At 38.4% G+C, this 25,812-nt stretch overlaps 1 protein-coding gene and 1 pseudogene across 1 annotated transcript in view; one reads left to right on the forward strand and one right to left on the reverse strand.

Moving 5' to 3' along the window:
* Positions 1–839, reverse strand: part of LOC107596565 (methyltransferase-like protein 5) — a 3,447-nt gene extending 2,608 nt beyond the window's left edge. Inside the window, exons 1-2 of the mRNA XM_016287320.1 lie at positions 691–839; positions 421–602 (exon numbers count right to left, since the gene is read on the reverse strand). Coding sequence (XP_016142806.1) covers positions 421–602; positions 691–800 — 292 coding nt within the window. The 5' untranslated portion in view covers positions 801–839. The remainder of the gene's footprint in view (positions 1–420; positions 603–690) is intronic.
* LOC107596582 (kelch-like protein 23) overlaps positions 1–22,121 on the forward strand; it is a 29,423-nt pseudogene extending 7,302 nt beyond the window's left edge.
* The last annotated feature ends 3,691 nt before the right edge of the window (positions 22,122–25,812 follow it).

Here is a 25,812-nt window from a genome sequence, read left to right on the forward strand (position 1 = left end):
ACTTGTTGGGTCTTTCCCAAAAAGACTCATGGCTGTATTCGATCAAAAGGGTGCTTCTACTAAATACTGAGCAAAGGGTCTGAATACTTAGGACCATGTGATATTTCAGTTTTTCTTTTTTAATAAATCTGCAAAAATGTCAACAATTCTGTGTTTTTCTGTCAATATGGGGTGCTGTGTGTACATTAATGAGGAAAAAAAATTAACTTAAATGATTTTAGCAAATGGCTGCAATATAACAAAGAGTGAAAAATGTAAGGGGGTCTGAATACTTTCCGTACCCACTGTATAGTAACATGAATCAAGATCAACCAATGGAATATGGGAAACCTGTTCGACAACAGGTATTATTCTGGCAGTTTTGCAAATGCATCAGATTATGTCAACATCACTGCTTGTTGACTTTAAGATGACTCTTACCCTGGTTGTGCTTCGTGCCAAATGGCGGGTTCATGATGACCGTGTCAAACTTCTTGGCGTAAGAGGATCCAATAGAGCAAACATCGCACTGGACCGTGTCAATGTTTGACAGTTCAAAATCCTCAACATTTCCTTTGAATATGTCCAAGGCGTATTCATCAATGTCAAATCCGACACACAGTCTTAAGAGGGAAGATTGCAGTTATGTAGATATATTTTAAAAACTAGAGTAATTCTAGGCCACGGATGGAAGGATGGAGTTGGTCTTACCCAGCATCAAGCACTGCAGCTCCTACAGACAGAACCCCACATCCACAGCCCAAGTCTGCAACTAGTTTATTCTGTATGTCATCAAATGTGTTGTGGATGGTGTACAACATACAGCCTACAGTGAGTGAGAACACATAGAACAACTGGATGGTGTCTTATGATAAATTGTTAAAGGGTTAGTTCACCCAAAAATGAAAATTCTGTCATTAATTACTCATCCTCATGTCGTTTCAAACCTGTAAGACCTTTGTTCATCTTCGGAAAACAAATTAAGATATTTTTGATGGAATCTGAGAGCTGTCTGACCCTGCATAGACAGCAACACAACTGAAATGTTCCCAAGTTCAGAAACGTAGCAAGGGGATCTGTAAAATAATCCATGTGACATCAGAGGTTCATCCGCAATTATACGAAGCTACAAGAATACTTTTTGTGCGCAAAAGAAATTATTTTTTTTTTTCAACAATTCGTCTCCTCCGCATCCCCCTGGTGCCATTTTGGAGAATATCCGCTGGATGTACACAGTGTACTGTTCTCTGTCAGCTGCGTCACACGGATACACTGTTTCCGTTCAGATCAAATCACAACAACGTTAGAAACAGATCCGGCGTGACGCAGACCACCATTTCTCCAAAATGGCGCTACAGGGTGATGCGGAGGAGACGAATTGTTAAATAAATTTGTTTGTTTTTTTTTCTTTTGCGCACAAAAAGTATTCTTGTAGCTTCGTATAATTGTGGATGAACCTTTGATGTCACATGGATTATTTTACAGATCTCCTTGCTACGTTTCTGGACTTGGGAACATTTCAGTTGTATTGCTGTCTATGCAGGGTCAGGCAGCTCTCAGATTCCATCAAAAATATCTTCATTTGTGTTCCGAAGATGAACGAAGGTCTTACGGGTTTGAAACGACATGAGGGTGAGTAATTAATGACAGAATTTTCATTTTTGGGTGAACTATCCCTTTAAGACTAATAGGGCACTCAAGGCCATCTGTCCCAGACAAAAGACTCCCAAATGTTCAATAAAATGATGAATTAAATATTCATACACAATTTCTAAAATGTATAATGCCTACTATTTTTAAACAGTATATTTTTAGTTTTTAGTATATTTAAACAGCATATTTAAACAGTATGCAATATACATTATGCATTTGAGCTTCATATCTACATCAGATGATCAAGTGATCCTGCTCATATCAGACTGTGTTTCTGTAGGTCATAGTAATGTTAACTGATGAGAAACGTCGATGATCATAATGGCACCACCGATGATATAGTGTAGGTGATATAGTGACTTTCTTCAAGTAGAATCAAATCTGAAAACATGTAGCGCACTTGCATGTGTGTTCTACTTCTTCTATTTCTGCAAGCTGATCTTGTCAGCTGAGAGTATTAGCGCTATCTTCTGGCTGATTACTGCCATGGCGCACAGTCTTCATTATGATCCGGGCTGTGTTTCTCAAAAGCATCGTACATACAGACAAAACAGAAAAGGTAAGAAGCATTATTTGAGAAAAGGGCATACTAATGTAATGGGGGTGGGTGGGTGTATACCTTGAGAAAGTATATTTATTTATAAAGTTTTTTCTATGAAGTAAAAATGCATATAATGCAGTTAATAATACATGTAAAAGTTAATACATTTTAAATGGTTATTTTAAGTAAATTAATAAATCAAAACAAACGTAACGTCTCTAATTTGCGTAAGAATTGTCACGTGACGAATCTGCATTTTGGTGGATAATAGACTTAACGGTAATGCTTGCCTGTTGTGTGGAATAAAATGATGTTCCGCGTTTTTAACAACATACACAAACTGCAGAGAAATCTGGAGACAACGAAAAACTCCGATGAAGATATTAATGCCGTGCTCAATGATTCCGGACTCGGACAATCAGATAAAGGTGATCCACAGGACGCAGCAGGTTTAGCCGCACACTACTTTTATGCCGACCATTTACATCCAAATGTTATTTAATTTTCACAGAACACAACCTTTAAATAGATTTTAGAATATAAACGGTTTATCGTCTATTCAGTAAGACTAAATAAAAAGTGTGCGCCTCATTGTGCATTAACTAGAATCAAGCCCAACAAATGTCTGTTTTAAAAACAGTGGATGAGTAATTCACTCCTTGATTTGCTTAATAAAAGCCTCCTTTGAGATCGTATTGACAGACACGTTTATTGTGCATTTTAAACGTGTTTATTGCTAAGTTTAGTGTAGGAAAATAGAAGCGCAGCTGTAATTCGCGTGCAGTGTATGTGGTTACCATGACAACCTCATGCACTTGCCACTGCTCTGTGAATATGTAGATTTACTCTAGCAAAACTAAAATGTGTTTAAAAGTATGTCTGACCAAATCCACCGGTTCGGTTTGGCCCCCCCAAACTCAAACGTCAAGCTACGCCTATGATTACCACCAATGGAGCTACGATCAATTTAGGCTTAAGATGCTTTTGGGAAACACAGCCTATGTCATTTCACTTGTTGCCTTTTTACTAACATAATAACATGAAAAATGGCAATATATTAAGAAATATTCTGGTGTTTCTTATTTTTATCGTTTTAGGGCCCGAGCACCGATGGTGTGAGGACCCTATCGGAATTGCTCCATTTCTTCTTCTTCTTCTCCAAAGTGAATTGCATTTTTGAGGCCCTAAACATTCTGAAACTTTGCACATGCGTCACAACTGGTGAAAATTTACATCTGATATGGGTTTCAGAAGTGGGTGTGTCAAAATGGCTCGATAGCACCCAGTGCTCTGCGGGGGAGGTACGGAGCTTCCCCAAAATTTTGAGGTGAAAATGAGGACGAATGTTAACAAAATTCACAATTAATTTCAGTTCATGTCTCAGAATGTTTCTTTTTGTTTGTAATTTCACAGTTGTAATACCGTAACGTGAAAGCGCCACTTTTCTATCGCGAATGTGCCGAATCTGCTGATGTAATTACAACCGCTACGTCCGAAAGCTCTAAAATGCTGCCTTCGAAGGCATCAAGGCACGTCCGAATCCAAATTCTGCTTTACTTCCTGTCTCCAGAGGTACCTTCTTCTGATCGAATTTTGAAGGCAGCATAGATGTATCCTTCGCTGCCTTTAATAGGGACTTTAAGCAACAACAGCTGATGGAACGGCAACGGCAAAGAAAGTGCGATTGCGCATGCGCGACGTTAAGCGCTACTTTGTGACATGTACATTGTAACGGTCTACTACGGGAGTACAGCTAATTTGCCGTAGTCGCTACTATGTGACAGATTAAAAGGCGAGTATATTTTGCATGGTAAATCTAGGTTTTTAGACGTATTGGTATCATACAAGACTAAAAACTCTTCTTCTGACAACAAGTTGTCGTTTAATGCCAAAAACATGCTTTCTCTTGCCCCTTTAAATGACATTTTTTGTTATGCTAATGATAAATGATTGAATGTTTCACCGTCCTCTCGGTTGTTGCTGTTGCTTAGTGATTTTTGCACTCTTTGGCTACGGCAGTTAACAGTTTATGTCAGATCGCCTTTGCCGTTCCATCAGCTGTTGTTGCTTAAAGTCCCTAGGCTACTATCATAGGCTACGTTCACACTGTCAATTTTTGGGATTGATAACCGCATTTTCTTTACAGGTGTGTGTCGAAATATCCCGTTCACACAGCAGCTTACAGTTGTGTTTAGAATACTGTCTGTATGAACGTGCAACAGGAGTCAAGCCTGTATTCCTTATCAGTAACCATAGCGACAGTAAAAGTAAAATCAAAGATGGCAACGTCCATAAAACTGAAAGTCTTATCACTTTCTGACACGACAAGAGTCCAATCGAGCCACGAGTTCATCCGTCAAATCTTCATTAACCGACAGCAGCTTTTAGATTTGGGCGGACAGCGGAGTATTTGAGTCGCACGCAGAACACATTCCAAAACTGACGGGAGCGGCTCCGGTGGAAAACTGACGGGATCTAAAAATTTCAGGTGACAGACACGCAGCTCATTTCTCCGTCACTGTAAGTTACGAAAACACACATGAAAACACGTAACACACGTTAAACATGCGTTTGTGCGGCAGAGCGGCTCTCTCTCTCTCACTGTATGATGTGACAGACAGCTAGTTGTCCAGTCCGGTTCCGTTCACACAGCGCGTGTGTTCCGAGAATGCAGTTGTGAATCCTGAAAATTTACGGGTGTGAGTTCGGTTACAGAATGCGGTTGTCACACCCGTAAATAACTGAACTGTGTGCGAACGTAACCGTATTAAGGACTCAAATAGAGGACTGACAACCGTATTTTGCTGCTGTGTGAATGTTGTGATGATATCAATTGATTGTGCCTGTTACTCTAGGAAGCCACTAAATGGCACTGTGTTAAGTGTTATGTGTTGGATACATGGCAATTAAGAAAGAAGAAAAACAAACTTGGGTTGTGTTGTTAAGATGAATAAAGACAGACATGTTAAGACTGCACTGAGAGACATTTTATTTAAGGACTGAACAAAACATGGTACCAGGAGTGAAATCAAACTAAGAGCAGTCTGTTGTGAAAGCGACATAATGGATACTCTAAAACCACCGGAGAACTTGAAGCTCATGGGAAATGTTGACAGCAACTGGTTCAGTTTCAAGCAGCAATTTGAGCTATACATGGCCGCTAACGGGATGGACACAAAGCCAGAAGCACGTAAGGTTGCTTTACTACTGACGATTGCTGGTCCACAGGCTATTGAAGTGTATAATACTTTCGTCTTTAATGAGAATGAAGATAGAAACAAGCTTGATGATGTGCTGGCCAAATTCACTGCTCATTGTTTGCCCAAAAAGAATGAAACGTATGAAAGTTGTGTGTTTCATTCACGTGTGCAGCAACCGCATGAAACATTTGATAACTTCCTGACTGATTTGAGACTAAAGGCTAAGACATGCAATTTTGATCAGCTAAATGATTCAATGATAAAAGATCAGATTGTTTTTGGCATCTATGATGCAAAACTCAGACAACGCTTACTGAGAGAAACAGAGCTCACTTTGCAAGAGGCAATTCAAATTTGTCAAGCCAGTGAACTTGCTCAACTTCATGTGAAAACATTTGGTGAAATGATGCCAAAAAGCATGTCTCCAAGTGCAGATGCTGCAATTGGTGCCGTATCTTTCAAAGAGAAGCCACGCACGTTCAGAGCTGCGAAACAGAAGGATGGCATTTATAATTGCAAACGTTGTGGTACTGAACATCAGCCTAAGCAATGTCCAGCCTTTGGGAAACAATTAATACTTTCGTCTTTAATGAGAATGAAGATAGAAACAAGCTTGATGATGTGCTGGCCAAATTCACTGCTCATTGTTTGCCCAAAAAGAATGAAACGTATGAAAGTTGTGTGTTTCATTCACGTGTGCAGCAACCGCATGAAACATTTGATAACTTCCTGACTGATTTGAGACTAAAGGCTAAGACATGCAATTTTGATCAGCTAAATGATTCAATGATAAAAGATCAGATTGTTTTTGGCATCTATGATGCAAAACTCAGACAACGCTTACTGAGAGAAACAGAGCTCACTTTGCAAGAGGCAATTAAAATTTGTCAAGCCAGTGAACTTGCTCAACTTCATGTGAAAACATTTGGTGAAATTATGCCAAAAAGCGTGTCTCCAAGTGCAGATGCTGCAATTGGTGCCGTATCTTTCAAAGAGAAGCCACGCACGTTCAGAGCTGCGAAACAGAAGGATGGCATTTATAATTGCAAACGTTGTGGTACTGAACATCAGCCTAAGCAATGTCCAGCCTTTGGGAAACAATGTGCGAAGTGTTATGGTAAAAATCATTTCGCAAAACAATGTTTTTTTAAAGGAAATGTTCAACAAAAAGGGCAATCTGTCAAAATGATAGAGGAAACTAACCTGTGCGATACATTCTTCGTCGGCATGGTAACCTGTGAAAACAAGCTGGAATCTGAAAACACTAGTGGACACACTGGTGGAAAGTTATCAGTTGATGCACAGAGTCAAGAGGATGCTGTAAAAAAATGACAAATGGGTGGCACCACTACAGATCAATGGAGCGCTGGTCACTCTCAAGCTGGATACCGGTGCTAAAGCAAACTTAATTAGCATGTCGGACATCAAAAAATATGACAGAAAAGCCAAAAATCAAGAAAAAGCCAATACTTCTCAAGGACTACAATGGAAAAAGCATTGACTCTTTAGGTATATGCAAGCTAAAAGTTACAGTGAAAGACAAAAGACAAGAGTCCCTGCTAGGTGACAAAGCCTGTGAGCGCTTGCATCTTGTCAAAAGGGTGTACCACATCAACCACAACAATTCAGCTGTGACTATAAGTAACTCTGTGGATGACATAGTGCAGAACTTTGCAGATGCTTTTGAAGGTTTTGGTGTTTTACCTTGTGTTTACAAGATTGAGCTGAAGGGAAATGCACAGCCTGTAGTGCATCCTGCATGCCGAGTTCCAGCTCCACTCAAAGATCGTCTAAAGAAAGAATTAGACAGAATGACCACATTAGGAGTTATCAAAAGAATAGAAGAACCAACTGACTGGGTGAACTCAATGGTGTGTGTCAAGAAAAAGAACGGAGACTTAAGTGTGTGCATGGATCCAAAAGATCTGAATGACAACATAAAGCGTGAGCACTATCAAATACCAAAACGTGAAGAAATAATGAATGAAATGTCAGGTGCCAAATATTTCACGAAGCTTGATGCCTCACAAGGATTTTGGCAGATACGTCTAGACGAGGACAGCACAAAGTACTGTACCTTCAACACTCCATTTGGGAGATATTCTTTTCTTAGACTGCCATTTGGAATTGTTTCTGCTTCCGAAATCTTCCACAGAGCGATGGAAAACATCATTGAAGGACTTGAAGGAGTTAGAGTATATATTGATATCATCATATGGGGATCTTCGCTTCAAGAGCACAACAGCAGATTGACCAGAGTGCTGCAGAAAATCAGATTGAGTGGACTGAAACTAAACAAAAACAAATGTCAGTTTGGTGTGCAAGAACTTGTATTTCTTGGGGACAAATTGTCAAGTCAAGGGATACAGCCAGACGGTGAGAAGATCAGTGCCATTCTAAAAATAGAAAGTCCCACAGACAGGAAAGGAGTACAGCGCATCATGGGTATGGTGAATTATGTAGGAAAGTTAATTCCGAATCTTTCTGCAAAAACGTCATGCCTACGAGAACTCCTACAAAAGACAACAGACTTTGTATGGACAGACAAACATGAGAGTGAATGGCAACAGCTGAAAATAGCATTAACCTCTGCACCCGTATTACAATTCTTTGATCCAGCAAAGAAAACCAAAGTGTCCACAGATGCCTCCAAGAATGGTCTTGGTGCAGTTTTATTGCAAGCTGATGATGAGATCTGGAAGCCAGTAGCATATGCAAGCAGATCCATGACTGATTCTGAGTGTCGATATGCACAAATTGAGAAAGAGTGCTTGGGATTAGTCTTCGGCCTGGAGAAATTTCATAACTATATATATGGCCTTCCTACCTTTACTGCAGAAACTGATCATCGTCCATTAATTGCAATAATAAAAAAGAATCTGAATGAAATGACACCAAGGATTCAAAGACTGATGATGAAATTGCAGAGGTATGATTTCAATTTGGTGTATACGCCTGGCAAATACTTAGTGCTGGCAGATACCCTCTCACAAGCACCCACAAGAGATAGTGAGAGTACAACAGAAGGAGATGTTGAGATTCATGTGAATATGGTGCGCACTGCGTTTCCAGTTTCAGATGCAAAGTCAAAGCAAATAGCTGAAGAAACCAAAAAAGACGTTGAGTCGCAAGCTGTCATTGACAACATGTATACTGGATGGCCGACGAGTTCATCTCCAAGATTCCATGACATCAGAGGTGATCTATGTGTGTTGCAAGCTGATGATGAGATCAGGAAGCCAGTAGCATATGCAAGCAGATCCATGACTGATTCTGAGTGTCGATATGCACAAATTGAGAAAGAGTGCTTGGGATTAGTCTTCGGCCTGGAGAAATTTCATAACTATATATATGGCCTTCCTACCTTTACTGCAGAAACTGATCATCGTCCATTAATTGCAATAATAAAAAAGAATCTGAATGAAATGACACCAAGGATTCAAAGACTGATGATGAAATTGCAGAGGTATGATTTCAATTTGGTGTATACGCCTGGCAAATACTTAGTGCTGGCAGATACCCTCTCACGAGCACCCACAAGAGATAGTGAGAGTACAACAGAAGGAGATGTTGAGATTCATGTGAATATGGTCCGCACTGCGTTTCCAGTGTCAGATGCAAATAGCTGAAGAAACCAAAAAAGACGCTGCGTTGCAAGCTGTCATTGACAACATGTATACTGGATGGCCGACGAGTTCATCTCCAAGATTCCATGACATCAGAGGCGATCTATGTGTGGTGGATGGAATTCTTCTGAAACAAAACAGAATAGTCATTCCACAAAGCTTGAGACAAGACATACTACAGAGAATTCACGAAGGTCATCTCGGTGTAGAAAAATGTAAGAGGAGAGTGAGAGAGATGGTCTTTTGGCCTGGAATAAACAAAGACATCGAAAAGATGGTGAGACGGTGTGACATGTCAAAAATTCAGAAAAAAGCAAACTAAGGAGCCAATGATAATACCGGACTTACCAACATCACCCTGGGAGAAGGTGGGAATGGATCTCTTTCATCTGAAAGGCAATAACTATCTAGTGGTGATTGATTACTACTCAAATTACCCTGAATTGGCCTTACTCTCGGATATGTCTACAAAGTGTATAATGACACATTCAAAATAAATTTTGAAAGATGTGTTACAAAGAATACTAAGGTTACTTGTTTATGTTTCTTTGAAGAAAGGGGGATGTGATGATATCAATTGATTGTGCCTGTTACTTTAGGAAGCCACTAGATGGCACTCTGTCAAGTGTTATGTGTTGGATACATGGCAATTAAGAAAGAAGAAAAATAAACTTGGGTTGTGTTGTTAAGATGAATAAAGACAGACATGTTAAGACTGCTCTGAGAGACATTTTATTTAAGGACTGAACAAAACAAATGTGGCCATAGTGTTGTCAAAAGACCCGGTATTTCTGTACCAAGTCGGTACTAAAAAAATTAAAACGTTACAGTACCAGGTTTTCTTAAGTACCGGTGATACCGAGTTACCCGATCAACCCGGTTCTTGATGCGCTATCCGAAAGCTATCCTCTTCCAGTGTTGCCAAGTCCGCGGTTTTCCCGCGGAATTGGGCTGCTTTAACACTTTAACACTGTTGCCGCGGGTTGTTTTTGTAATGTCCAAACGACCCCATTAACGTGATATTTAGCACTTGGAATGCGAATTTTACCAGGGGTATCCCGCCAAAACATGCGTATTTTATCCCCGGAACGCGATTTTTAACGGGGGACCCCCTCGAAACGGGATTGGGCGGGTTTTGTTGTGAAAACCTGGCAACCTCTTCTTAAAAGCAGTGGCGACCTCAAGAGGAGGAAATGCATCAAACTAACAAAACACCCCGATCAAGTTCAAGCAGGTAAGTTTCAATTACATTTTTAATATTTAGAGCTTCTGTTATGAATATTATTCCATATTTTAATTTCATATTGAAATAAACATCGCCGTTAGCGTATACGTAGTTAATCGTTAGCATAAGTGCGGCTAACGCTAATATAATGAGCATTAGAATTAATTTTGTTCTAAATGATTTCTTTGTTAACTATTTAATGCTGCTATAACTTTTATTACTGTAAAAAACAGGAGGACATAATGGTATTTACTATTTTTACACACCAGAGGCTTTTAAATGAACTGTGTAACCAAAATATGTGTGTTAGAGAATGTACAAATGTATGGTTAACAGTGTTTATGTCATATCGGTCCGCCAGAAAAAGTTTATTTTTTTTATTTTTTTAGTTAGTTGTCATTCTTGGCTGAATATCTCTAGCAGGTTTTAAAAGCCCTTTAAAATTAAATATGAACACCGTTTGGATTAAATAAAAGTACAGTCAAATGTTATCTCTTGTATAGACTTTACTGTACAATGTTAGATCTAGTAACATCTTACAGTGAGTGAACAATATATTTTTAAAACATTCATTAATGTTTGTGAATGTTATTTAATACAAACACTTGATCATTCATGTTTGTTCATTGTGCATTAAATAATTTTAACAGATTGAACTTTTAAATTAACCATAAGAAGAATAATTGCCATATAACTATTGTTTATTGTTAGGTCATGCTATCTAACAAATAAAATCTTATTGTAAAGTGTTTTTAATACTACAGTTTCAATATATTTGATATACACTTAATATATGTAATCTTATCTAAATTTTTTATAAAAGCTGAGGTTTGTTATTTACTGAAAAGTTATATTTTAGCTGGTGTCAATGATCTTATGTTGCATTTGGTCAGACTCAGCCCATTGCTTTACTGAAGTATATTATATTTTGCTTTTACAGCTGCAGACTGAGGAAGATGCTGAAACACACCAGCAAACCCTAAAACACAACAGTTTACAGATGTTTTTCAGCGGCAGCAGAACTATGACTAAAATTTTGGGTGAAACTTGTTTACTTTTTTCATACTTTTATTACTTGTGGAAAAACTTGAAACAATTTTAAATAAGTATAAAGAATGGCATTAGTTTTGTACATTTAATTTTTGTTTAACATTATTAATAAAAATGTTGTTCAATTAGCATGTTTTTGTGTTTTGCATGGGTACTGAAATTGGTACAGAGAACTGTGGATTTTCACTGGTATTGGTACCCAATACTGAAATTTTGGTACCGTGACAACACTAATATATATATATATATATATATATACATACATATCTATGCCTACTATTCCACAGCCCTGTGCGTTCCATTCTGTGATGGTTGAGCTAAAAAATAAAGATGGCATCTGAAGAATTTGCTCATTGGTAAAATGTTGGCCCCTTAGCGCTGGCCCTGCACGAGCAGCCCTCACTTAGCCCCCAGGAATCCCTCACTATGCCCACACAGGGCCTGCACTATTAATCTACAACAATACATCAGTTTCACTTTAAATACTTTCCAGCTGCTATAACTTAAGTCTTTGGGAAAACAGTTATTATACATCTGAAATGGATGCAGTCACCACATAACTAATGTCTGTATTGTCAAAAATGTACAGTAGTCAAAGGGATTTCAAATCAATTTATTAAATACAAAATAGAAAACATTCAGTTCAGGTATAGCCTGAACTGATCTAATGATCCTGAAGACATTGATTAGCATGCTCAGGTGTGTTTGATTAAGGTTAGAACTAAACTCTGCAGGAAAGTGGATCTTGTGAGCCAGATATGGGAATCCCTGGCATATATGAAACAACAGATTCTGAAAAGGTCTCTTTTGGTTTGAGCCATTCCACTTCAATTGAGTGGCTAAAGAAATATGCCAGTCAATGTTGTTTGTATTCTCCTAGTTGCATTACAGGGCTGCCACTAGACTGAACAAAAGGTTCCCTGCTCAGTGCGTCGGCAACTATGTTCTTAGAGCCGGGTACGTATTTCAGGTCAAAGCTGAAGGAAGCTAGTTTAGCAACCCAGCGTTGCTCACAGGCATCGAGTCTTGGCTTGGTGAGTATGTAGGTGAGGGGATTATTGTCCGTCCAGCTGTAAAGTGACGCCCCTTCAACCAATAATGGAACTTGTCACATATCGCCCACTTAAGTGTGAGGAATTCTAGCCTGTGAGCCGGGTAATTCATCTGAGAACGCGACAGTGTCTTGCTAGCGAATGCCAGTGGTCTGGCCATAGTGCCACCCTCAGGGATTTGGGAAAGAACAGCTCCCACGCCGTCAAATGAGGCATCTATCGCTAATATAAATTCACGATTGAAGTCAGGGTGTGCTAACGTTACGCTTGTGAGAAGGTCCTTCTTCACAATGCTTCATTAACTCTGCTGTGGGCAGTCCCTACTCCACACGCTAAATCACATCACGCACCACATAGATGGCGCTGTCCCCATTTATGCAATAATTTAACATACCTTTCCAATCCGTTACACATAGCACCACCTACTGTCAATAGGAAGTGACATGTTTAACACTGTGATGCACTATTAGCAACATAGTAAAATATGCCATTGTGTGCTAAACATGCTAGAAATATGTTCAAACATGCTAGCAACACTTAGCTAAGTGCTAACGCATGCTATTAATGCCATGAAAGAGGAAGTCTTGGTAACTCGTGCATACAATGCCCAATCTGCCCCAAACTTCACACGTTTTAAAAGAGTCCTAGCCTTAGCACATCTAAAAGCCAATATTCAGTTATAATTATAACGCCACCTGCTGGCACCAGGAAATTACTTCGTTTACACTAACTTAAACATGCAATGTCTGATTTGCCCTAAACTTCACATGTTTGATAAGAGTCCTGGCCTGAAAACATTTACATGCCAATATTCAATTATAATCATAGCGACACCTACTGGCAACAGGAAATGACTTCGTTTACACTAACTTAAACATGCAATGTCTGATCTGCACCAAACATCACATGTTTGGTAAGAATACTGGCCTGAACACATCTACACGTCAATGTTCAGTTATAATCATAGCGCCACCTGTTGGCAACAGGATATGTCATGCTTTACACTAACTCAAACATGCAATGTCCGATCTGCACCAAACATCACATGTTTGATAAAAGTCCTGGCCTGAAGACATCTACATGCCAACATTCAGTTATAATCATAGCGCCACCAGCTGGCAGCAGGAAGTTTGGCACATATAAATGACTTTGACATATTCCTCCTATATTTACCACTTTAAATGCATATTGCCACCGCTTGCTGTTTTCCTAAATCCACCGGGTGGCAGTGAGCCTGGTGCGAGGGCCCTTTCATCGCTGCTTGCAGTTTTAATCTTTAATTTTTTTTAATAGGCCTAGTAAAAATATATATATATATATATTATTCCCTTTGTTGTTCACTTTAATAATATAGTTCAGCACAAATTCTAAACAGTTTCAGATAACATTTTCAGTTGCTGAATTTGGAATATAATAAAAACATAGCCTACTAATACAAATATCAGCAACAAATTCTGCAATGCTTTGTGCTGTTAGTTGGGTTGTGAGAATTGAAAACACTCCATTCTTTCATAAAATTACAGAAACTGGACTCGGTTACAATTGATATCAGCTTAACATATTTCAAGTTGGCATCCTCTTGTGAACAGCTGCTAACTTTAGCCCTTTAAAAATATCATATTCATGCAAGTGTCTTATGATGTCTTATCAGGTATCTGAGCTTGAGCACAGCATATTTCCTTTTTTTTTTTTTAACAAAACTTTACAAAAATCTGGAAATTATATATGAACAAACCCTTGGTTAAAAATAATTCAGATTAATATATTTTCAATATAATTTAAAGAATAGAATTTAATAACACTTTTACACACTTTCTTTAGTAGCATATAAAGTGTAACTTTATTTTTTTTGCATGTCTGTTTGCCCTGTGAAGGAGGAAACCAAGATGCCTCACTTCTCTCTGTTATTTTTCCTGTTTTGTCAGAGAAGTAGAGACATTTGTGAAATCGTGGCATTGCCTGACCCAGAGCAGACTGATTTCTCAACAGACGTTAATGTACAAGTCTGAGAAAACTTTTTTTTCTGGAGGAACTTTATTTGCACCTGTGAAGCAGAATCAATACATTTGAAAATGAAATTGAAAATTGTAAATTTTTTAAAGTAAGAGGAAAATAACATGCCCGGAAACAAATGGAGGCAACAAATAAAATTTGACATACCGTTTAGGGTCAGTAAGATTTTTTAAAAAGAAATTAATACTATTTAGCAAGGATGCATTCGATTTATCAAAGGTTACAGCAAAAACATTTATAATGTTACAAAACATTTCTATTTCAAATAAATTTTGTTCTTTGGAACTGAACTAAATAGGGTGCAAATACACAGACCAAAATGAGGAAATAAACTAGTAACAGGAGCCAGGAGGACAGAAGACCCCGGTGAAGCTGAAAAGATAAAAGATTATGGTGGAGCCGAAGGGTCAATGGGCCGAGACCTGGCCTCGGAGGATTTAAGGCTGATTTATACTTCTGCGTCAGACCTACACCGTAGCTTACGCATAGACACCCATACGCCGTAGCCTGACGTGCACCTCTCCAAAAATCTAACAATGCGTCAATTCTACGCAGACCGCAAGCGCTGTGATTGGTCTGCAAGAACCCCTCCCTCCATATGTACTTGAGTTTTGTGTGTGTTTATGTGCACTTTAATATATTTTAATGTTACACATTCTTATATAAAATATAACAAAGCAAAGAACAAGTGTCTTATCATTTATTATACTACATAGCATTATACATCAGCAGTTGTCCGCAACAAACAATGTTGATCTGCCGTGGTACAAGTCCTTGTGCAGATTGAAAGAATGCCATCATCTCCTGTTCCGTTGTTGTCTCCTTTTTGTAGTTTTAAATAATAATTTAATGATTTGATATTTATTTGCCGCCGTCACGGCTATAATGCTTCTCCGACGAGCCGCTTCTTCTTCTGCTTTTGCTGTGGTACTGCGGATTACACCAGCAACATGCCCGTGGACACTGCTGACTAGTGGTTTGCATTGACGCGGACAACGACGCAGAAGTATAAATGAAAACTGACGCATAGCCTACGGCGTAGGTCCGACGCTGATGTATAAATCAGCCTTAAGGTTGAGCCGAAGGGCCATGGTTCTCATGCTGTGGCTCTGAATACAAAGACCACTGATGGGTAGAGGGTTTGGTGAGCAAGATCTAAAAACTCACTGGTGTGGTCCTCAAGGGATCAAAGCCCCTTGTTGAGGAGAAGAAGGTGGACTTCTGAAAATTTGCCTAGTGCTCCCAGAGCTATTGACAGATTCCACTCGATATTTCAACAACGTTTCTCTCCCCAACAGGCCTTTCTTATAGAGAGACGTCAGAAGCTGGTTGCGGAATTTCTTCCGAATAAAGGCATACAGGATAGGGTTAATTGCGCAGTGAGAGAAAGCCATTGCCTGTGTGACATACAAGGCCACATCTATGCTGTCCCTCAGCTCACACGTTTCCATCACCCGGCCGCCTCGGGTGTTTATGAACTCTACGATATTATTGGGCAGCCAGCAGATGATAAAAGCCAACATGACGCACATGACCCACATGGCCTTCTGCTTTTGGCTGTTGCGTGTACGGCAAAGCGTGCACATGGTGAAACCGTAGCAGAACATCATGATGGCTAATGGCAGGAAGAATCCTAAAGTGTGGTGGAGAATCCGCAAACTCATCCTCCAGCTATCAATGCTTTCTGGGGTCAATATGTCATGGCATATATACTCCTCCATATATCCAGACGTATATGCCTCGCGATTCACCATAATGGGCAGGGACAACAAAAAGGCACATAGCCACACCAACGCACACACTATACCAACCAGATGGCGTTTTTGGGTGAGGAATTGGGTTGCTTTCACGATGGCCAGGTAGCGATCAACACTAATGCATGCGAGCAGGAAGACGCAGCAGTACATTGTGGCTTCCTGCAAGCCTGAAATCAGTTTGCACATAATTGTGCCGAATATCCAGTGGCCGGCATAAAGGTAAGCAGCCCAGAATGGGAGAGTCAAGGCAAAGAAAAGGTCGGCGATGGCCAGGTGCATCAGGTAAACGTCAGTAGATGTCCTGCTGTTCTCCATGCAGCTCACCACGAAGATCACCACCGTGTTGCCCGACAAGCTCAGACAGAAGACTATGACGTAAACTAAGACCAAAGCCGTGCTGTTCATATACTGCATGTTTTCGGGGCAGGGATTCACCAAATCTGGGTATATGAAATCTGGAGTAGTAGTTTCCATGTTTAAGATGTTTGACTGCCAACTGTGGGGGGAGGGGGGGAACTTTATTAGAACCAGCTTATTTAGCTATAAATCATTCAAATGATTGCCTTCTGTAGAGCTGCTTATTACCAAATAAGCTTGTTTCACACTAAAAAAACGGTTTCAACTTTTAAGTTTAGTCAAAATTAAATGTTAAGTTGCTCTAAGTGACAACTTGGATGTTTGAGTTGAGTAAACTTAAAATTTAAGGCAGCATGAACAATTAATTTTTAGTGGAAACAACCATTTTTTTTAGGTTAATTTAACTTTGTGCCATTAAACTGAACTGAATCAACAATCAACTGACTTTGTTCCCTTTGCAACATTCACACTGTCAACACTGACCTACATTGAGCTGTATAATGGCACTTTTGTCTTTTTTAGAGCTGCTTTACATATGAAATTATATATGTTTTATAATTGAATATGTGCAACATAAGTTATTTTCTTGTTTATTGCTGTGAATCTGCTTTGAAACAATCGGTATTGTATACATAAAAGTGCTAAATGACTTGACTTATTCTAAAAGTGCAAAAATAATAATAAAGAAATTAGTTGATATGTCTTAAATTTTGACTGGTCTTAAATGCATAAATCAAAAAATATACTTAATGTAGTGAAATATTTCACATTAAGTCATAATGGCTAATCCATTAATCTTTCATTAAAAGCTGAACAAACTCAATATATTGAGCAAAATTGTATTCTCTTACCGTTGTATGTTTTGTGATTTTACTGATTAACAGCGCTCAGGTCTGGCAGTCTGGTATTTAGGGACCATTCAGTTGAAATTGCTCGATACTGACTGATAATTTTCTGAGAATGACTGGTTTGATAACAACTGATTATTACTAGGCTACCGGTCCCTTTCCTTCCTGTATGAATAATCAAAAAATGAGGTAGAACAGAGATATCAGCAGCACCTCGGTTTCACAAGAGAGTCAAGCAGACACAATTAATAACTTTTGGTGGTGTCACTCACTTGTCTGTATTCATTGTAAAACTGCTCAAATTGTGTAGGCCTAAGACATTAATATGTGGTGGTCTAAAATTTGTTTATTTCTTGGATATAAAAATGAGTCAAATTTACGATTTTTTTTTGTTTTATGAAACGTATATTTCCAATCAACTTCAGTACGTTTGTTAATGTAAACGTGATGCTAGATGGATGTCTTTCAAATGAAGTGACATGTGGCCAAGTATGGTGTCCCATACTCAGAATTTGTGCTCTGGATTTCACCCATCCAAGTGCACACACACAGCAGTGAACACACACACACCGTGAACACACACTCGGAGCAGTGGGCAGCCAATGCTGCGGCACCCGGGGAGCAGTTGGGGGTTCGGTGCTTTGCTCAAGGGTCTCACCTCAGTTATGGTATTGAAGGTGGAGAGAGCGCTGGATATTCACTCCCCCCACCTACAATCCCTGCCGGACCTGAGACTCGAACCCACAACCTTCGGGTTAGTCCGACTCTCTATCCATTAGGCCACGACTGCCCCAAAAGACATTGCATTCTACAACTTGGCGCTCAAGTTAAAGGGATAATTCACCCAAAAATGAAAATTTCTCTATGATTTGCTCACTCTCAAGCCATCCTAGGTGTATATGACTTTCTTCTTTCAGACGAATACAATCGGCGTTATATTAAAAAATGTCCTGGCTCTTCCAAGCTGTGACGGGGCTGACGAGACGTGAGACGTGTGGATCCATCTACAGGCTTTATTAAAGAGACGTGGTAAACAGTCAGGGTCAAACAATGGCAAACAGGTATATGGCAGGCAAAACACAAGAATAGTCCCAGGGCTAGCGTAGGTCACCGATCGGCAGACAGAATCACAGGGGCGAGACGAGAGGGAAAAATCCAGGAAAACAGGCAAAGATCAGAAACCGCGCTGTGACTTGACTGAACTCAGGAAGAACAACTGTGACTAGACTTGACTCATGACGATCAGTTGTGACTTGACTAGACTCATGCATATCAGCTGTGACTAAACTTGACTCATGATAATGAACTGGAACCTGACAGGACTCATGACGATCAGCTGTGACTTGACTGGACTCATGATGGGCAGCTGTGACATGACGGGGTGCTGTTGTGTCCGCCATTTTGCGATCAGGCTCCACTGTCGCCGCCATTTTGTGAGCGTGCTCTGGTACAGCCGCCATCTCAGTCACAGACACTGTGTCGCGTTCTTCCTCCGCGACACCCACAGTAAACAAAGACCCGACAGCCAACAAAGCATAATCCATAAACTGAGCGAGTGATGAACGTGGGCCCTCGCGTCTAAGTTTAGACTTAAGCGGTTGATTTATGCCATCGCAGAAAAACTCTATCAATAAACAGTCTGGCAAATCAGAATAGTGAGCGATGGCTAAAAACTCTCGAATATGGTTCTCCAAAGATCGGGGACCCTGTTTAAGGGCTAACAAAATTCTTGCCGTGTCCATACCTGGCCAATATTCTTTGGAAAAGCCGTTGGATCCTTGTTGGGCTGAGTATTCTGTGACGGGGCTGACGAGACGTGATTGAACACAGAGACTAGGAATGGGGTATGGGCAAAACAATACTCAGAGAAGGGCAGTTTGAGTGGGTGTTGTATAGTGAGTGAGGTGATAAGATACGGAAGACGGAAGTCCATGGACTGAATTCGTGACACAAGCTTTATAATGACAGTGAATTGGTGTTGAGATTTTGAAGCCCAAAAAAGTGCATCCATCCATCATAAAAAGTGCTCCATACGGCTCTGAGGGGTTATACAATAATACCTTCTGAAGCGAAGCGATGTATTTGTAAGAAAAATAGCCATATTTAAAACTTTATAAACCGTAATCTCTAGATTCCACTAACTGTTGTACACATTCACTAGAGAGTAGCGTTCCACGAACACGGAAGCAGAGTGGAGAGAGCAAAACAAAATACCAGTCACAAATTAGAAGTACAAAACGAGGATTTGTAAAGAAAAATGTGAGAGGATTTCGATATAAGCCAAGAGGAGACTGGTTTTCCTTTGGTGTAAACAAAACATGTTTTTTGCGAGACTTGCATATTCTCACCTGGAGCTTCTGCTATGTCCTACGTCATCCGCTAGAACGCCACTCTCTAGTGAACACGCGTATGACAGTCAGCGGAAACTATAGATTACGGTTGCTACATGCTACAGTCAATTATTCTATTTTATAAATGTGCATTCCTTGTCGGAATGTCTGTTTTTGTTTTGGTCTGTGATTCCACTCACTTACAGTTTACCCAATAATATTTTGACAGCCTGGGATGCCAGTTTGCAGAAAACACAGCATACTGCAGCCATGGAATAAATTCATATTTAATAATATCCTACCCACCTATTATTAGATTATTTAAATCTATAAAATTTTAATTTAAGGAATATAGACGCACTAGAATTAAAATGGTTTTCTGTCTTTCCTTTTATCTCCCAAAATGATGGATGTCATTAAAATGTGAGTTTAGGAGCAATAAGTTAATGCAACCTCTTATTTACATAAGGTATACTTAGTTTGTATTTTTAAGTTTATAATTGTATATAATACATATTTTAAATTATATGCCTATTACCTGCCACTGCGATAATAATGACCCATTTCAAATGTTTATGTGCTTTTCTTCTCTTTTTGTTTTTATCAGCTCCCACTTGCTGTGGTGGAGAAGTTATGAAATATTGTTCTTGTAAACACTTTTCCATCATTTCAGTAATAAATATACATGCAAATTACAGCAAAGTGCAACAATTATGATATTCGGCAGAGGTCAATACATATTTAATATAGTGAATTTTGAATCTATTTCTTCTTGTAAACTCAGAGATGTGGATTCAGACCACACAACCTGGTGTTTGTCAAAAAAAACAGTAGGTAATTTGGCCGGGGATTTTTACACGGGTGGTGGGAGAAAAACACAGACATTCTGAATTTGGACTGCAATAAAATCACAGATCTCCTGTAAATGCTGAAAATCGCTTAGGTCCCCCTGAAAATAGCTTCGGTCCCCAAACAGTTACCATCCGAATCAGGCTTAGCACGTGAATGGGCACATGTTTTTTTCTTGCTGGGATACTTTGTGGCATGTCATCGGCCCCTTTCGTTAGGCTGCTTCAGACATAACATAGCAATGTTTAGAATAGCACTGTTAAAAATCAACAAATTCACAAAACACTTGTACATGACTGTACATGTGTCTGATTGCATGAAAGCTTGAAGCAAAGACCACGACTTGCCATAGAACATTCTGGTAGCCCCGCCCACAATGAAATCCAATTGGCTCAAAATTGTAGTTTCACATTCAGTTAAATTTCTTGTCGCGGGAACGTCGCTGGGCACATCACGCCAGGGTAGGAATTAACAAAAAAATATAATTTTGTAATGGAATAAATCATTGTGACTTGCCTTTTTAGAGAACATTTTTTTCTTTGGAATGTTAACAAATTAGGGCAGTCGCTGTAGTGATTTTTGGCCATTTAACACCAAAATATAACCCTAGCGACATTCTGATTCTGTTTTTATCATAAAAAAAATTCAATTTAACTGTAATAAATTCACCAAAACTGATAAGTAACCTGCATTTACACACACTCTAATCTGACTGGTTTTTATGTGTTTGAAAAGATATCCCACCTACAGAGGGCGATATGGTTTGTGATAAGAGTAAAGCTGTTGATATAGTAATGATTTCAAGTTGTGTGCAGAGTTCAAAAGAGGCCTCCTTAACACAACTTAAAATAATAAAATAAGACACAACACAATATATTTATTTTTGTAAAATATTTTATTTCAATTGACCCCCTCAGAAACCTTTTTTTTCCCCTTTGAAGAATCAGGGTTCTTAGTTTTTGAAAACATGGATATACATGAATAAGCATATTTATGTTTTAGACCTGGAAGAGTCATGTAGATTAATCAAATCTTAAAAAGTCTTGGGAATTTTTACAATGAATATACATTTTAGTTATGCCAAGCTCTATCAGCAGAAACTTGAGTAAATTGAAGACTGATGTAAATTCTTAAAGAACAATCCACTGAAGAATATTATACTCATAAACGTTTTAGAAACCTGAAACATAATTATTTCAGTTAGAGTTTTTTTTAGTTTTTTCCCCCAATTGTTTGCTGTCTGTTTTGTAATGTTCAAGAATCAACAAGTGACAGACTTGGGTATTTTTCGGTACCAAACCAATTAATTTAATTAACTAATTCTGTGACGCATCAAGACTCTTTACTTTCAGAGTACGGCCTTTGCTCGGTCTCCTTGGACAATAAGCTTTATCTGGTTGGCGGTCAGACCACCATCATAGACTGCTATGATCCCGAGCGAGATGAGTGGAGACAGATGTGTGCGATGATGGAGTGCGGATCAGCCGTTATAAACGGGTGCATCTATGTAGCAGGTGGGTATTCATACTCTAAGGGACGTATCTGCAGAGTATAGAGAGGTACGACCCTGAGATCGACTGCGTGTGTGTTCAGTGTGTGAAATCACAGCACAGTCACTGTCTGTGGAGCCACTTCCAGTGAGGTCAAAGTCTGAGACCACTTTTATTTATTTGTTAAATGTTTTAAAGTGAATAGGCAATACGTCAGATTCGGCACTAATTCAGGGTTCCTACATTATTTTCCATTTAAAAATGCTGTAAGGTCCGCGCACATGGCCCAAGGAAGGTATCCAGTGGTGGATGAAGGTTTCTTGCGTGTTCGGTCTTTTCAGCGCGCAGAGTTATTCAATTTAGGGTTAACTCAATCTGACTCCATTTTAGTATGAACTCGAATTTTGGTTGAAAGGCAAATTGATTGTTTGTCGGTCTCTGATTATTCTTACATTCGATTATTCTAACTAACTCTTTACTTTGAATTTTATTTGTTCATTAGGAATCTATGTATCAACAAAACTCGCCATTCTAATCCTTATTCAGAGGTTTGTGGCTAATAGCCCCCTACAGTTACCCATGTAATACTCAAACATTAATCAGCCGTTCTTCTATACCACCTTTGTCTAGACCCCGACATCTAATCTAGCTTCGTACAACTTAATTAATTCTGAAATCATGTACATGGTTAACCATATGATATTCCGACATTAATCAGCGGTTCTTCTAGACCTTGTCTAGACCCCGACAGCTGATAGCTTCCGGTATGGATTTCTGTGGATTTTTCCATACTATTCCAGACATTTCTGTTGATTTTTTTTTCATGTTTTTCCACTTCATCTGATAAATGAATAAAAAATCCAGCTGTTAACATGTTTACTACGTATGTATGCTATTATTTTGCCAAATAATTGGTGGAACATTTTAAAGTACTTAAATTTTTCTTTTCTCTTTGGAGTGTTACAAGCTCTTGGTGCATAAAGCCTAAAACGGCTCTTTCTAACACGCCCACACATGTCTATGTAACTGTGTGGGAAGATTTGCATAACGCCGCCCAAATGTTCACGCAAAGAAAGAAGGCGTAACTTTTATTCTCGCTGTAGTTTTGTTGCCGCACCCGCCATGTCATGAAGACGCTGTGTGCTTCGTTGTGAAAGCGAAACTGCTTTGTTTGGTCTTCCAAAAGAGGACGATATCGCCTGGAGCTGGAGCTGCCTGGAGCTGATCCGTGCTGGTCACTGAGGAAATACTTAAACTTCGCGCTGTGAATCGCCGGATCGGCTTTCACCGTGGACGAAGCAGAGTCCAGCCCAGGGTCACCACATGTGGTTGCCGCAGGCATCACAATATGGTAAGGGACATAACATTTCCGTCAGACGCTTGAGGTATTCGGCCAATCACAACGCACTGGATAGCTGGCCAATCAGAGCACACCTCGCTTTTTCATACCGATGAGCTTTGTAAAAATCGACGCGTTTCAGAAAGGCAGGGCATAGAGGAGAAACAATAATGTACAGTATGTGGAAAATGTGTTTTTTAACCTTAAACCGCATAAACACATTTCATTACACCAAATACACAAAATAATGTTCTTTTTAGCAACATCATATGACCCCTTTAACACACAATCACACTGACTGCAAACCTGTGGAATATTTCAAATTCATATTATACGTTAAAATGAATACAACATAGTAATAGTATCACTAAATAATGTCACTGTTTATTTGATTAAATGTAAAAAATAATATTGTCTTTAAAATATTATTGTCAGAGATTACATTAGAAATATATTATTTTAATATTTAATATATTATTTTCAAAATAATAGCAGAATATGCTATCCAGTATAATATTTGCTACCATTTATCTCTCCATTCACATCCTCACCCATAACGTATTCATCCACATAACATTATTTTAGGTTATTTTCAGCATTATCTGTAAATACTTACAAAGTGAAAAATCCACTGGCACATTTACTATACTTATGGCTGCACAGACGGCTGCTCCAAATGATGAAAAATATGACATTTATCAATTTTATATTTTAGTAAACAAGGAAAAAAATATGGAAACAGATATGTTTCCATACTTATCCAGACCTGGAAATGACTAAAAATCTAATTCCATACTGCATAGGAACCCTGCAAATTTGTCACATGAATTACACAACTCTTTGTATAGATGGTTAGATGTTTGTCCACTGAAGCTCAAGATGCTCTTTGGAGCATCTCAAATCATGCTAGAGAACATGGCCATCAGGTTTTGTTCACATCGGCTCCAAAAGGGAGACAAACCAATAAGAATTCTTCATTTTCAGTTCAATTCATCACTTGAATTGTTATCCTGAAAATGTCAGACTTTTGGACCCCGCTATTCTAAACTGGTGAGTGTAATGTCGAAATGATATATTTGTTCAACACTGATAATGTGTGAGACACAGTTTGTATGTTATCTGTGCTGGAAGATAAAGGGCTGTTTCTAAATATATACTGAACAGCACAATAGATTACAGCACTTCACTATTTGCACAGTACCTTTTTGTAGACTGTAATATTTTGCAGCAAAAAAATTATCTGTTTTGGTGTTTTAAATCAAGAAATTTATTCCTTAGTATTATTTATATTTATTTGAATGGTTTTGTATTTGTAAGACCCAGGATTTTACTATAAATATGTGTGATGTGTAATTTATTGTTTTTTTAGTTATTGTGATGTTTTATTAACTGTGTATGCTGCCAAAAATGTGAAAAGCAAAAATGTAAAAAGTTTCAACAAGCGTGTTTGTAACTCCTACAGAGACTCTGGTATTTTTGTGGTATCCACCCAAAAATGATGCAGTATGGTCATTTATAAAAATTTACTTTAAAGAACAGTGTGTGTGTGTGTATATATATATATATATACTACCAGTCAAAAGTTTGGGATCAGTAAGACTTGTAATGTTTTTTTAAAGAAGTCTCTTCTGCTCATCAAGGCTGCATTTATTTGATCAAAAATACAGAAAAAAAACAGTAATCTTGCAAAATGTTATTACAATATAAAATAATGGTTTCTATTTTAATATCCTTTAAATTCTCATTTATTTCTATGATGCAAACTGAATTTTCAGCATCATTACTCCAGTATAAAGTGTCACATGATCCTTCAGAAATAATTCTAATATGCTGATTTATTAGAATTATCAGTGTTGGCAACAGTTGTGCTGCCAAATATTTTTTTCAGGATTCTTTGATGAATAAAAAGTTTAAAAGAACAGCAATTATTCAAAATAAAAATCTATTCTAACAATATAAATCTTTGCTATCACTTCTTAACAATTTAACACATCGTTGGTGAATAAAAGTTTTGATTTCTTTCAAAAAAAGAAAGAATAAAAATTGACTGACCACAAACTTTTGAACTGTAGTGTATATTGTTAGAAAATATTTCTATTTTAAATAAATATAAATAATGCTCTTCTTTTTAACTTTTTATTCATCAAAGAATCCTGAAAAAAGTATCACAGGTTCCAAAAAAATATTAAGCAGCACAACAGTTTCCAGCACTGATAATAAATCAGCATATTAGAATGATTTCTGAAGATCATGTGACACTGAAGACTGGAGTAATGATGCTGAAAATTCAGCTTTGCATCACAGGCATAAATTACATTTTAATGTATATTAAAATAGAAAAATGTTATTTTACATCATAATAATATTTCACAATATTACATTTTTTCCTATATTTTTGATCAAATAAATGCAGCCTTGATGAGCAGAAGAAACTCTTTTAAAAAATATAAAAAATCGTTCTGATCCCAAACGTTTGACCGGTAGTGTATATATATATATATAT

Source organism: Sinocyclocheilus grahami, unplaced genomic scaffold (assembly GCF_001515645.1).
Source record: "Sinocyclocheilus grahami isolate Dianchi unplaced genomic scaffold, SAMN03320097.WGS_v1.1 scaffold221.1, whole genome shotgun sequence".
NCBI lineage: Eukaryota > Metazoa > Chordata > Actinopteri > Cypriniformes > Cyprinidae > Sinocyclocheilus > Sinocyclocheilus grahami.